Here is a 14,506-nt window from a genome sequence, read left to right as displayed (position 1 = left end):
ATTTACCAATACGCTGTGCATTTCAAAATATGGAAAATAGACATACAGGTTTGGGCCAAAAGTAGTGTTACAGAGCAGGTATGTGTTGTACACAGCTAAAATATCTGATTAACTCAATACCATGATGTTTTTTTGTGTGTGTGTGTGTGTGTGCTGACATTGCCCCCCATTAACATTGCAACATTCCTCAAACTCTCCCGAACACAGTATGATCTGTAACACTACTTTTCGCCTACTCTATGATGTTATTGGGGCAAAATTAAGGAAGGCTTGTCCATTGATTGTGTGAACAGACTGCAGTAAAAATGAAGTCACTTCAATGTTTGCTGGTTTTATTAAGTTTGACATGCTCCTTGACTGCACAAGTACATGTTATGGAGTGAGGGCATGTTCCCACCAACGATGATATCATATTCTTCAAAGGCTTGCTGAGGAAAGTGAGGGAGGAGTCACTCCATGGCTTCAGACACCTGGTCAGCAGGTCCTGTGTAAAATAAGTGGTGCTTGTACATGTGACCATTACGTATTGCTTCACACAAAAAGTTCATGTAGTGTGCAATGCCGTCCATATGTAAATGACATACCAAGACGTCGGCTGACTTCAGTTTGTTGCAGCTCAGATATGGTAGGTGGAGATACTGGTGGTACAACACCGAAGCCTTCTGGGGTCCTCCATTCAAGTGTCCTCATTCGGGGCATTCCAATTTGGCTGCTGAGGAAAGTGAGGGAGGAGTCACTCCATGGCTTCAGACACCTGGTCAGCAGGTCCTGTGTAAAACAAGTGGTGCTTGTACATGTGACCATTCCGTATTGCTTCACACAAAAAGTTAATGTAGTGTGCAATGCCGTCCATATGTAAATGACATACCAAGACGTCGGCTGACTTCAGTTTGTTGCAGCTCAGATATGGTAGGTGGAGATACTGGTGGTACAACACCGAAGCCTTCTGGGGTCCTCCATTCAAGTGTCCTCATTCGGGGCATTCCAATATGGCTGCTGACTCTCCTCTTGATATTTTTTTTTCTTGCAGGTCGGTGATGTATTTAAACGGTGCATGAATGCTTGTATACATCAGAATATGGTTCTGGAAGCCCTCAAGTTTGGCTGTTGATCTAGTGTGACACAAACAAAAACAAAATTATAATATAAAATAAAATAATTGATGATACTACTATATGTCACCAACTTTCCAACAAAGCCCCCAAAATAGAGGTAAGATCTTTAGTTTTTGGGCCCAAAACATTGTATTAGCTAGATAAAAGTAACTTGACTGCATACTGCATAGAATATGCAAAGGCTGCTTGCTTGTCGAATTTCCGTGGAAAACGTGGCAGCCTGTAAATTCTTGTGCACCCAATTACACAATGGACCAGTACACACTTGAGTGAGAGAGTTCAGACTCTAGCAGTGCTTACGGTACAGCCAGCATTTAAGTCCAGAAAGTTATTCCCTGCCGAAAATTAATTTCGAGAACACTATTTTCACCAACCACAACGAAAATAATTTTCAACTCCTCCACTAATACACTATGCTTTAGATTCTCCATTGAAGTTATGGGCAAATATACCTCCGAAATCACAGTTACATTACATTACACAATAACTTGCGCATTTACTCTAAATATAACGTGCCAGCGGGAATCTTTTTTTTTTTTCAAAGCAAGTATTTACATAACGAACTCGTTCGAGTGGTACGAAGTTGCTAATCAACAGATACAGTGATCGTAAAACAAAGGTACGAACATCGTATTAATTAGTACAGTGTATACTTTTTCTCTCGCTCTCAAAACGTAAACACAAATGTACTCTTACTTACCGGTCAAGTAGAAAGCAGTCGAAGGCACCGGCACGTCCCAAACCTAGTCTGTTCCTCATTTCTCTCCATCTGGCAAATGCGGCTACAATATAAACTCTTGTTTTGTCGCGCTGAAATAAAATAAATTCCCAAAGTAAGTGTGATGCTTGATAATGCTCTCTTCGGGGACCGGAAACTCTTCTTCTTCGTGGACATGCGGTCGCCATACAAACCGGAAGTGCGTTCCAAAAACGCGTTAAGAAATGGAGCGCTGAAATTTGTCTTTGACGGCACCCGTAGCAGAAAGATGGCGGCGAAACATGGCAGACACTAGCAGGCGAGGCGCGGACATGTAAGATAATTTGCGATTTCTAGACTAACCGTTATATTTTAAAAAAGTACGTTTATGCGATACAACATATCTTTTTACATACTACTAACACAAACAATTGTGTGTTTTTTTCGAATGATTTATTATTTCACCACTAGATGCCACTGTATAATACTGAGTGTACCTTTAAAAGAAAAAAGGTTAATCAATCAAAATTATTAAATAAATTAATATGATTTGATTGTCTTGTCTTTTCGAGAAAAGCCCACAATTGTTCATCATAAAAATATTTATCTGTCTGTCTCAGTTTGCCAGTCTGGCAGTATATTTTTAACTAAAGAACACACAACAGGGTGCTAGTTTCATGAACATAATACATACTGTATATAACATTAAATACCAACTGATTAATTCCACCACTGATTCATCTGACGAGCCACCAATTTATCTATAGTTAAACCCATTAATTCAATACAATATTTGTGCACAACAGTGTACAGGGTGTCTAAATAAATAGGTTGATTTGATCATTTTATGAAATAAAAGTATGCATATATCATTTTGATGTATTCATATGAATAGTATTATTTAAGCCAATACCATGGAAAAACGTATTTTTTCATATATAAATGAAAACAAAGGTATTTCGAAAGAAATGTACATAATATGCAAGCGGTGGAGTTTACGCTACTGTTTGCCTTCTGTGCTAAACCCCGCCCCTTGTGGATCCTTCCCGCTCTCCTATTGGCTCATGAGGCGGGCGCTTGCTATATGCAAATGAGACTATGGGTGGCCGCGTCTGTTTGTAAAAGTGACGTCACAAAAAACGACGAGGAAAAGGAGAGGGGAGGGGCGACGGGAGAAGGGGGGCGTGAATGTAAGAAAGAGAGCGAGCGAGCGAGAGAGAGCGAGAGAGAGAGAGAGAGAGAGAGAGAGAGAGAGAGAGAGAGAGCCCCGCCGGCGGCCCATTGAGGAAAGATGGCCACAGTCAGTGCAAACGGAGTGCTGCGGGAGAATGGATTCAGCACCACGGACAGCGGCGGCAGGATGAACGGGCTCGGCCTCGGTAGTCAGAACACCATCCCCATGAAGGACCACGACGCCATCAAGCTCTTCATCGGCCAGATCCCCCGCAACCTGGAGGAGAAGGACCTCAAACCGCTCTTTGAGGAATTCGGCAAGATTTACGAACTCACAGTACTGAAAGACAGGTTTACCGGGATGCATAAAGGTTGGTTCTGGACGCTTTCACTTCTTTGCCATCTTTGGCGTAACTGTGCAAACAGGAAACTGTGACCTCATTTTGTTTTTGTTTTTTTTGTTTTTTTTGGGTGGGGTAGTAGTGGGGGCGCGGACTGAACTATTTAACACGTGCATGTGGTTTTGGCGCGTGTTAATTGCATGAGCACGTGAATGAAGGCAGCGACTACATGCTTTTGTGCGTGTGTATGTGTTGTTTACATTGACAATCATGAGCGTGGAAGGGGGCGGGACCCCGCTGAGAGGCTCGTGCGGCTTCAACAACACATAGCAGGCAAAATACATCAAAAATGGATCGTGGTGAACTTTTAGGGCAGGGGCATGGCATTGTACAACCCCTTAAAAAATTCTATATATATATATATATGCACACACGATAAGTCAAATGGATGGTGGGTGAACTTTTAGTGCAGGACAGGGGTCACACAACCAAGCACAGGCACACACAAACACAATGTTTTTTGCAAGGCGAGCATTATGTACAGAATAAATAGATCATTATGAATGATCATAATGCTGATGTTATGTAATCACAATTAAGTCACTATAATGCAAAATAAGGACAGATATTAAAGAAGAAATGATAGCTTGACTTTTTCTGTGCATAGCATAAAATGACAGAAAAATGAATTAAGATGTAATAATAAAAAAAAAAAAAAAGTGCATTAAAAATATCTCCCTAATGTTAAGAAAACAATGTTAAAAAAAGAAAGAAAGAAATCTTCCACCTGTTTCTTTCTAGCCGGTCATTGCAGACCCCTGTTGAGGGCACAATATTTCCTCATATTATGGCCATTTACTCAACTGCAGATGGTGGAGGCATCTCCAAAGGACAAATGCTTTTATTTTCATGTATTTATCTGGTAGAAAGCAACAAGAACTGAGGCAGATTGGGCGGAGCTAATACGTCACAAAACTCCCTGGAGCATAAACTTGTACACACACAACGTTGTGGAGTGTCCACATATAGTGACTGTCTTTACATGATGCAAGATCACTTTTATTACTGTCGAGAGGGAAAGACAAAGAAATGGCAATGGCTGGGGCAGACGGGGCAGGGCTAATAGGTCACGTAACTTCCCGTAACATACACATGGACACATACAATGTTGTGGAATGAGCACATATCAGTCACCTGGAAATCAGATGATAGTTAAAGATGCCTTCTCAACTTAACATAAAAACAGGCAAGTCATACCACACTGAAAGTCAGCAAAGATACCCTTTTACACATCAGTAAGTGCTGCTGTTTTGGCTAGCAACATCGTTCAAATTAGCTTAGCAATTTTGTGTGAATTTAGCATCTGAGATAATTAGACTGACTTTTGTTATTTTCCCTCATTTGGAGTGTGGCATTTACTTGTCCCCTATTAGCATAGTGGGCCACTATTTGATGAATGTTAGACAGCACCTTGACTGTTCAGCAGTGAAATGCTGCAAAACAGCGGCGACGCCTTCTGCTCACCGTCCCTCCCGACTGAGCGATCAGTAATCACCTCGTAATTACGACGACAAGCCGCTGATTACGCAGAGATCGATCACTTCTTAATGATAACCAAAAAGCGAGGGTGCGAGACTTTTTCTAGGCATGGGGAGCCATTAAGTCCAAAGTCCATTAGGCGGAACTTTAATTGCTTTCTGCACTTTTCCTATACGTTCAACGCACGTCTTCTGCCAGGATAAATGGAATGAATGTGTTTGTTTGACACTGAGGGTTGACTGTAATACATTTTGTGATTGTTTCTTAATTTAGTTCCAGTTTCTCAAATTTTTCAATTTTATTTGTGTTCATTATTTAGAATGGTAATACGTTTTCATTTGATTTAAATGCTACTTTCCCCATTATAATCATCACCTTTCTTTGCTGGTTATAGGAACTCATTTGCTTCTACTGTGAGGTGTTTCTTCTGACTCAAGTTGCTAAATATAGTTAAAGAGCTTCTTATATTGAGGACATCTGCCTGTTTGTTCATTTATAGCAGATAATGACTTCACAGGCTCTTTTGGATCATATAGCTCCAATGTGGAAAATATGCAGTCACATTTACAACTTTGCTTTATCATATTGCAAAAAAAAGATGGGATCACACTACGATACAGCAGTAAGATTTGTAAATGTACTGTAGAGGGCAGATAAATTAAGGGAAAATGAACCTATATATTTGACTTTATTTCAATAATAAGTGAAAGGAATCCACTTTTTTAACGATAAATTTGAAGCATTTTCAAAAATGTGATAAAACTATCATTTAATTTTAGAACGTAAGTAGACCTTTTAAAAATAACATTTCTATTTTGATGTATAATTACAATGTACATTTCTTTACTTATTTTGGATGTGGACATTTTGATACAATAATTCCCATTATCAAGGTCTATAGCACTACCAAGTTATTATGAAAACATTCATCATTATTCCTCCATTTTATGCTCTTATTAGGATATGTATTAGGATATATCACAATATGTATCAAATTGAATACAAGTCAAGGTTGCATGGCTACGTTTGAAAAATTGAGTGTTAAAATTTCAGCGTTATTTTTTTGGGAGTTTATTTTAACTCCTAAAGTGTAATTTTAACATTTTCAGAGTTAAATGATCCAGAGTTGATCACCTATCGTTAAGTTACCTCCGCATTTAGCACTTTCAAAAGTGTTGTTGTTGCTACATTTAATATGGGCCAATATAAACACATTTGAAAACTTCAATTTAACTGTAGATGCTGAATGAATACTGCCGATTTTTCTGTGCATGTGGTTTTGAGTCTACAGATTATCATTACTAACACTTAAATGAAGTGTTCAAATTCATTTGTGTTTTAACTCGCTGGACATTCACTTTTTTTTAATGAATAGGATATGTAAGGCAATATTCATTTGGAATTATTATCAATATTTTTCTTTGCTGATTGGCTGAGAAAAAAAAATCACATGATCTTATAGTGAGGCGTCCATTTCAGTTATCAAATATGGCCCGTTGCCCTAAAATGGCTACTTGTCAGTCATTTATACATTAGTATTGGCATTAGCATTCATCATCATTCCCCTCAGTGCAAGCCGTCAAATTATGTATGATATGTAAGTCGGTGGCTACAGTTCATGATCTTATTGATCGCGTTGAGATGAGTTCAGCTCAAGCAGCCTTGAAAAGTCTCCCCCACCCTCCTTCCGCACCACCTGTTCCTCCTGCGCTCCACCTCTTTTCCCGCCGTGATCGATTAAAACAATTTCTCCTGTTGCCGTTGTTTACGCACCGTCCTCGGTCATCCCTGAATGTCAACACTAAGGATGAGCGAGGTCTGACTTGTGAAGAGAGGGATAATCCTGTTCCGAAGACCGACCTAAGCGGAAGCAAAAAAACAAAAAAAAACAAAAAAAAAAACACCCACCCGCCTCGGCATTCATTCCTGCCGATCAGTCCCATGTGAGATTCAAAGTCACTTTGTGTGCACTTTTAATGAGATTTCACCAATGCATTACAGGGATGAGTTTTTGCTCATGTAACACGTGTTCATGTGGTAGTACGGACCCGAGCAGGATGCAAGAAAATGGGATTAGTGTCATTAAGGAAAACCAAAGTAGGTGAAGTGAATCAGCAGCTGTGTCGCCCCAAGGGTGGGGCGCCCGCTAAGGGACAGACATAAGCTCTCATTGGATGAAAGCATTGACACTTGTAGAATATAAAGACCTTCAGTATACATTCACAGTCTCGCCAGTGTGTTCAGTATTCAGCATATTTTGATTAATTTGAAATGTTTTGCCACCCATTTTTTTCCTTTTATCCTAAAGGAACTTCATAATCAAGACTTCATATTCAGATTAAAAAATAAAAGCAAGTTTTTTAAATTTTTTTTAATCCTTTTTAATGTCCAAGGTTATAAGGCGGTACAGACCAAGTTTGAAGTCAAGTCTCTTGTACACTGGGTGCAAAACTTGGACCCCTGTAAATGTGATAAAATTTTAGGCTATGACTACTGAACACTTTATGTATGTCTCAAGGTGCTACATATGCCTACCAATTTTCATAGCCCTAGGTCAAACATAACAATAATAATAATAATAATAATAATAATAATAATAATAATAATAATAGGTTGAAAATTTTGGACATGATTCCAAAAATATGTGTGCTCAAACACAACACCGCTCATAACCAAAAGAACACCTTACCTACAGTGAAATATGGCCGCAACAGCATATGCATTTTTTGAAGCCATGAAAAGCCTACTAGAACAGCAGACATTTCGGTTTAATCACATGCACTTGTGTGCTGTGTCCTATTTAACTTAGTTTGAATGTGATTGGTTAATTCTGAACACAGCTACATTCCATATATGTTAGCGGGTGTGCACACTTGTGCAACCATATTTCATTTTCGTTCTCTACTTGCTGGACGTGACAGATACTGTAGGAACTCTTGAGTAGGAAAAAAATGTATGATATTTTAAAATATTTATGACTACTTTTACTACTAAGGTATATTGTTTTTCTTCTTTTGAAATGTTGCACTACCTAAAATGCGGAGCCGCTGGCTACCGCCGCCCTCGACTGCCCCATGCGACGCTAGTGGGCCTTTCATATAGTCAGGCTAGATTGTGCAGACTTGTTTTGAAAACCAACCTTTTAAGGATTCCTGTGAGTACCACATAGTTGACCAACACAGACACTCAAATACGGAGGACATGCAGAAGCAAGTGGGGTGTCAAGACATCCTTCTTCTAGACGCACGGCTGGGTGATAACTATATAGATGTAATTAAAAATAGTACCACCCGTAGTTCCTCATAGTTGGCAGGGAGTTGCGTCCAAAACAAGTAGAAGCCTAAGGGTAGTAAACCTAACTCAACCTTATTCAAATTTATTTAATGATTATTGGAACAAATAAAGATACAAAATAAAATGTAATGATGATTAATGATTTTATTTGTCTCCACTGTGTCGTTACTGGAGACCAAATTCTCATCGAAATTTTGCTGGTTTCCTGTCGTTGTGTCAACGGCGTGTTGGCCGTCTCAAGCTGTGTCAAGTTGTGGTCAGATTCCCCAGAGGCGGGGTTGGGAGGAAGAGGAATGCTTCCGTCACACTGTCAGAAAGGAGATGCAGAGTTGTAGTTCCTCTTTTTTCACTTTGTACATGTGAAGTTGTTCGTAGAAGACAGAGAGGAACATGGTTGAATTAGTGATGGGAAAATGAAGCTTCATGAAGCACTTGCGATACTTGCGTACTCTTCTAAATGGTCATCTCGGGTTAGTCAGTGCAATGGAAACTGATTAAAATGCAACTGCATCTTTAACTCAACTCAACTCAACTCAACTCAACTCAACTCAACTCAACTTTATTTATAAAGCGCTTTAAGAACAGGCATTGCTTTATACAAAGTGCTGTACATAAACATAAATATCGGTTGTGCAGTAAAGAAGAAGGTAACAAAACAAGAACAATACATTTTACATCAGTAAATTAATAAGAAGTAGGCGAGTGAATAAATAAATAAATAAATGCATAAATAAGTAGACTAAAAATCTAATTCATACACACCACAAAAAAACACATCAAGTCTCATGGTGCACCAAAAGCCAAAGAATACAGATGTGTTTTAAGACGTGTTTTAAAAGAGGATAAAGAGGGGGACTGCCTAATATTTAGTAGAAGGTCGTTCCAAAGGGAGGGACCGGCAACAGCAAAGGCTCAATCTTCTCTAACCCGCTTAGCCCTCGGTACCTCCAATTGAGTCTGGTCTGCTGACCTGAGCCACCGGGCAGGTATGTAGGGGTGCAAGAGCTCGGCGAGATAAGGTGGGGCAAGACCATTTAGCTATTTGAAAACAAATAGAAGAATCTTAAAGTGTACTCTAAATTTCACGGACAGCCAGTGAAAAGAGGCCAGAATAGGAGTTATGTGTTCCCTCTTACGGGCACCAGTAAGGAGACGAACAGCAGCATTTTGGACAAGCTGGAGACGCTGGAGGGAGGACTGGCTGATTCCAAAGTAAAGTGCATTACAGTAATCCAGCCAAGATGTAACAAAGGCATGGATTATCGTTTCTAAGTGTTCCTGAGATAAGAGATTTTTTACTTTAGCCAGCTGCTTAACCAAAACAAAAACAAGAGTGCCATCTCGAGGAGTAAAAAATAAAAATAATAAATTGCAAGTGCTTCATGGAGCTTCATATGTTTATTTCTAGTTACAAGGGAACTAAATGGCACTGTGAAAATTGGGATTCACATGATTTTTTTTTTTTTCATTAAAAAAAAAGACATTAACAACTACGCTATATATGCTAGAGTTGAAAAGTTTGCAGTCAAGATATTTTTAACTTATTTTTTTAACCATATCAGCAATGTCTATACTATAGGTGAAAATATGCAAAATATAGAGAAACCATTAAAAAACTGACTTCACACTCCTTCAGGGCATGGCGCTCGTCAGCCCAGGTTGCGCTGTTGAACATCCATCATTTTGGCCCGCCACTACATTATCATAACACTTAGTGTCAGCCATGGAGCCCGTGCGCGCCCCTCAGACATGCTGAATGATGGCGGGGGGCAAATCCTTTGCTTGAGTAGCGTTATTTATCAATCCGTCCGCGACGCTGAGAGGAGATGCAGCGCACAGCAGAGCACAAGGAAGAGCACGTACAAAAAGAGCCTAAATGTCCTCATCCATTGTGCGCTCATCGGAGGGTCCGCGCATGCTATAAACACACCAAGAACCGAACATAAAACCCTCGTAGGCATACCATTAATAAAACATCACCTTTCAAAAAAGTCATCACATGGAATGTTTTGTTCGTGCTACTTTTTGATTTGGAGAATGACAGACTGCAGCGCTAAAGCTGGAAGCGTGACAAGTGATGGGTCATGTATGTTGCAGTCAAGTGAACTGTGTGTGAACCAGACCGCTTGCGTTATAATGCCCGGAACGGATTGTTCTAGACTGAAGGATGTAAAAACACTCCACGGGCGCGGCGTCACCGTCTCGTGAACGTCTGGAGCTCAGCGGCTCCAAGTCGGTCACGGCCATTTCAGAAGAATATGGTTAATACAGTACATCAAGGTGGGCAAATAGCTACCATAGACAGTGATAGGACATAACTGTTTAGATTCCCGGCTAGGGCTCCAGTACCCAACCATCCAAATAAAAAATAAACGGGTTGCATCAGGAAGGGCATTCCACGTTAAACTGTGCCAAACAAATCATTCGAGTGACTCACAGTCATGACCCCAAATGGGAACAAGATGAAAGTCACAACAATAACAACCATTAGTCAGATACAGCTACAATACACTGGAATGCTAAAGTGCTGATTCCTGCTTACCAATAAATACCTGATGCATTCATCCTTTTCAATATTTGTTTAAAAGTCCTAAAAAAAATGCTGTCTTTTGTAACTTGGGTGCCCAAACAAGCTTGCTAAGGACAGGGAGAGATGACAGGAAAAAGATGTGAACAGGCACATCTATGTAAAGTGGAACTTCTCTGACATTCAGTTTGTTTTAATGTCACAATTTTCTCAGAGGAAATGGCTGAAAATGAAGAACTACTGATCATGGGGCATCATCGTAAAAGTAATTTAACGAACGGTTTAATTCTGAAAGGTCATGCAAGTATAAATAGATGACTACTGTTATTAGTGAAATGTGGAAAAAATAAAACTTTTCAAGGGGTCTTTCCAGGATTAACTGGTCTTTGAGATTTTGAATGAATGAATCTTATTGTCATTGCACATGTGCAATTACTGAGCAACAAAATTGACTTAACTCAACCCATCCAAGAAAGATGAAAAATTGCTATTGCCAGATTAGAGCATTGTAAGCCTAGAATTTATTTTTTTTCACACATGCAGCACATACAGACATTACAACGAATCTGATAAACTTGTACATGTACAATTGTGCTTGAAAGTTTACTTGCCCTTGTGGTATGTACGGTAAACTTATGAGCACAATTGCAAATGTACAAAAGCTAAACGTCACTCAATGACAAAAATGGCATGAATCGTCACCAAAATTCACATTCACCTCTCTACTCATGTCAACGTCAACTAAAATAACAAAACAACTGCCACAATTTTCCCATGTTTTTCTGTCCATGGGACATTTTGACAGAGCACACCAGGAAACTTTTTGAAATTATGGGAATGGAAAAAAAAAAACATGCATACTTTAACATACACTTATGGCCAAAAGGTTTGATACAACCAAAGGAGAGCCATGCTAGTGCTTTCATTTGCATCATCTTCTCCGCTCAGATGAACACTGTAAAAAGCCAATCAAATAGGTCTTTATATGTCTTTACAAAAATATATACAATGTCTGCATGGTTGTAATTGCGAGTTCATACTTAGTTTCCATTTTGAAAAACATGCCATTAGGAAATAAAGTTTTGAAAGTAATCAAACAAATCACGTTGGAACTACTTCACTTTTCCATTTAAATGGAATTTGTGGGACTTTTGTTGCAATGATGGAAAAGTAAATTGTCCCCACCCCACTTAACCTGCTCATCACAGGACGCCGCCACTTCCTCTGTTGAACAACCGCCACACTTTATATCCCTCATTTCCCAGCCTTTGTCCATTTAACGCCGCCAACTTTCACGTCTAATTGCTTCAGAAACTTTCAATATTGACATAGCTGAAAGAGCCTTTCCAACATATATAATTAAGTGATTATTTTTAGTTTGGAATCAAGAACAACAAATGTTTAGTTTTTTCGTCAATTTGAGGTTCTGTCTTACGAGAAATATGTATAATTAAATAGTGGAAAATAAAGGGTAGGGTCATCATAAGTTCTCTGAACTTCTACCTACTCCTTTTGCCAAGTTTGGTAACTTTTGTTGTAAGTTTTTTTTAACTTGTTTTTACTCAAATAAATGGAAAAAAAACTGAATTGAATTGAATAAATACAAAACGAAATAAAGCATTTTGTTGAAGTGCTCCTAACTATTCACCATTTAGTTTTTACAGAACAGTCTTAAACTCTGTTGGAATTAGTTTATTATTTTTCATTTGATGAATGCATAGTCTTTTGGAGGACCAAAATATATAAAACGTAAAAACGTGTGCAACCGGATGAAAATGTTCTTTATAAACATGACTGTGAGAATTGTCCTAAACAATCCCCAATCAGAAGCAGGCAACAAGAACTGACACAAAATTAGGTTTTTGCCTAATTCTCTTGAATTGTTCTATCCAATTAAGATCTGTTTTTTCATAAACCAAAATTCTAATGTATTGGGTAAGAGAAGCCGGTCTATAATTAAGCCACAAAGACCTAGAGAGGGGTAATATCATTTTTTTGATCATTTTTCAGCGAGAGTGATTTAAAGTTTTATGGCTGCAATCACATCTGGGGGATTTATACCTCAGTGATTTATATGACAATGAATAATTGTGCTGTATACTTGATTTTAGAGAAAATGTGGTTTTTCTTTAGATTTAGACTTTTGGCCAATTTTATTACTCATAATTATTACATTTATTTTTTATAACAATAAATACATTTATTAATTATTTTTATTAAAAATAATTATTTTTTACTATTAAAGATCAAATGAATACTATTATATAGACGATGTAAAATTAATCATTATTTTAATTATTCTTTATAATTAGTACTTTTAATTGTATTTATTTTTTACATATTGCGAGCATTTCAACCATTCTTTTACCGGTATTACAAGTCAGAGCAATATTAATTTTGTTGCTAAGTTCAAAGACGACTTAGGCAAGCGCGTCAAATTACACTTGAACTCCTTCCAACCGTATGGGAATACCGTTTTGTAAATGTGCAAGAATTCCACATGCTTTTGATGCTGAAGTTTAATGTGTTATCCTGAGCAATGCCATGTGATTTTTGTAGGACTTTATGCCTTCAAAATCCCATAATAATAATAATAATAATAATAATAATAGCAACAACAACAACAACAACAACAACAACAACAACAACAATAATAATAATAATAATAATAATAATAATAATAATAATAACATAGCAATAATCCTATGTAATGAGATTCAATGCACTTAAGGACAAAAAGCTCCAACAGGAAACACAATGACAGCCAGATGTGACCGTTCCACAACTAATATATATTATCATCACAGGATCCATATTTACCTGGTGGAATTCATCCTGACGTGTCAGTTGTTACAGAGGCATCGTCATTAGTCAATTCACAGGTTTTACGCTGACAGCAACAACCTGCCGCCAGCTGCTGTACTCCACTTAAATGTCCCTTCTCCTCCCATCACTTCCCAAAACAAGCCTTCTCAATCACAGTCCTTTGGGCTTAAGCCACCAGAAGCAGGACTACAGAACTTAATGGACACGAATCTCACTGGAAGCCTTGCAGATGGTCTGACAATTTAAATACTTCATACAAGAAAAATTGAAAGTGACATAACAGGTGAGAAAATGAAAGTAGACATGGTTTGTGCTTTGTGGTATTGTAGATGGAATGTTCTGGAATTGCTGTTCTATATTAAATCATGAATGCTTTGAATTTTTAATGAAGATTCAGAGAAGGCTTCAAAAGCATTTGGAATGAATTACATTGGGGGCTTGAAGTTCAGTTGATTTTGAATGATATGCTATTAGGATAATATTGTGTTGATGAGAATGACAAAACAGTGTGAACAACACCAGTAGCGCCAACTACTGTCGAGGAGGACTTCCACAATATCAGACTTTCTTTGTATTAAGTATAGGTAGACTACCAGTTGGTATCAGCAGCCTCCACGACAACCCGATACCTGAAAATAAGGTCGCCCAACTAATAAATGACTTGACTTGACTTGAATTGACTAGTTCTAAGATATGTTAAAATTTGGGGGGCACTATTGGCCTTTTTGAGCAATTTGAGCTCCCTGGCATTATATTTTCGCCAGTGATCAACATTTGAATCCCCTCATTGGCATGGCACGCTAATATTTACGGGTTTGTTTGTTATTCCCGGGGTGAATTCCCACCCCTGAAGTGAGGCGCGTCCTCTGATGCGTTTCCAATCATCTTATTATTGCTGGCGTTTGTCAAAGCGAACCACATGTGACACCAAGACAGCCGGGGATCGCCTCCCGAGACGCCGACACGCCCACCCCGCCTCATCCCGAGGCCTCGC

At 38.6% G+C, this 14,506-nt stretch overlaps 1 protein-coding gene and 1 long non-coding RNA gene across 8 annotated transcripts in view; one reads left to right on the top strand and one right to left on the bottom strand.

The window, feature by feature from the left end:
- Nucleotides 1–315: 315 nt before the first annotated feature.
- Nucleotides 316–2,168, bottom strand: LOC144017487 (uncharacterized). The gene is made up of 4 exons (XR_013283192.1): nucleotides 1,816–2,168; nucleotides 869–1,112; nucleotides 585–768; nucleotides 316–484 (listed from the first exon to the last, which is right to left on the bottom strand). It is a non-coding gene; the product is annotated as an uncharacterized LOC144017487 (long non-coding RNA).
- A 906-nt stretch (nucleotides 2,169–3,074) lies between these two features.
- Nucleotides 3,075–14,506, top strand: part of celf6 (CUGBP Elav-like family member 6) — a 165,894-nt gene continuing 154,462 nt past the window's right edge. For all 7 annotated transcript variants that reach the window (XM_077519732.1, XM_077519735.1, XM_077519734.1 and 4 more), the window contains exon 1: nucleotides 3,075–3,356. In XM_077519732.1, coding sequence (XP_077375858.1) covers nucleotides 3,104–3,356 — 253 coding nt within the window. In that variant the 5' untranslated portion in view covers nucleotides 3,075–3,103. The remainder of the gene's footprint in view (nucleotides 3,357–14,506) is intronic.

This window comes from Festucalex cinctus, chromosome 4 (genome assembly GCF_051991245.1).
Source record: "Festucalex cinctus isolate MCC-2025b chromosome 4, RoL_Fcin_1.0, whole genome shotgun sequence".
NCBI classification, from domain to species: domain Eukaryota; kingdom Metazoa; phylum Chordata; class Actinopteri; order Syngnathiformes; family Syngnathidae; genus Festucalex; species Festucalex cinctus.
The sequence above is the reverse complement of the archived record's forward strand: the minus strand, read 5'-3'. Positions and strand labels throughout refer to the sequence as shown.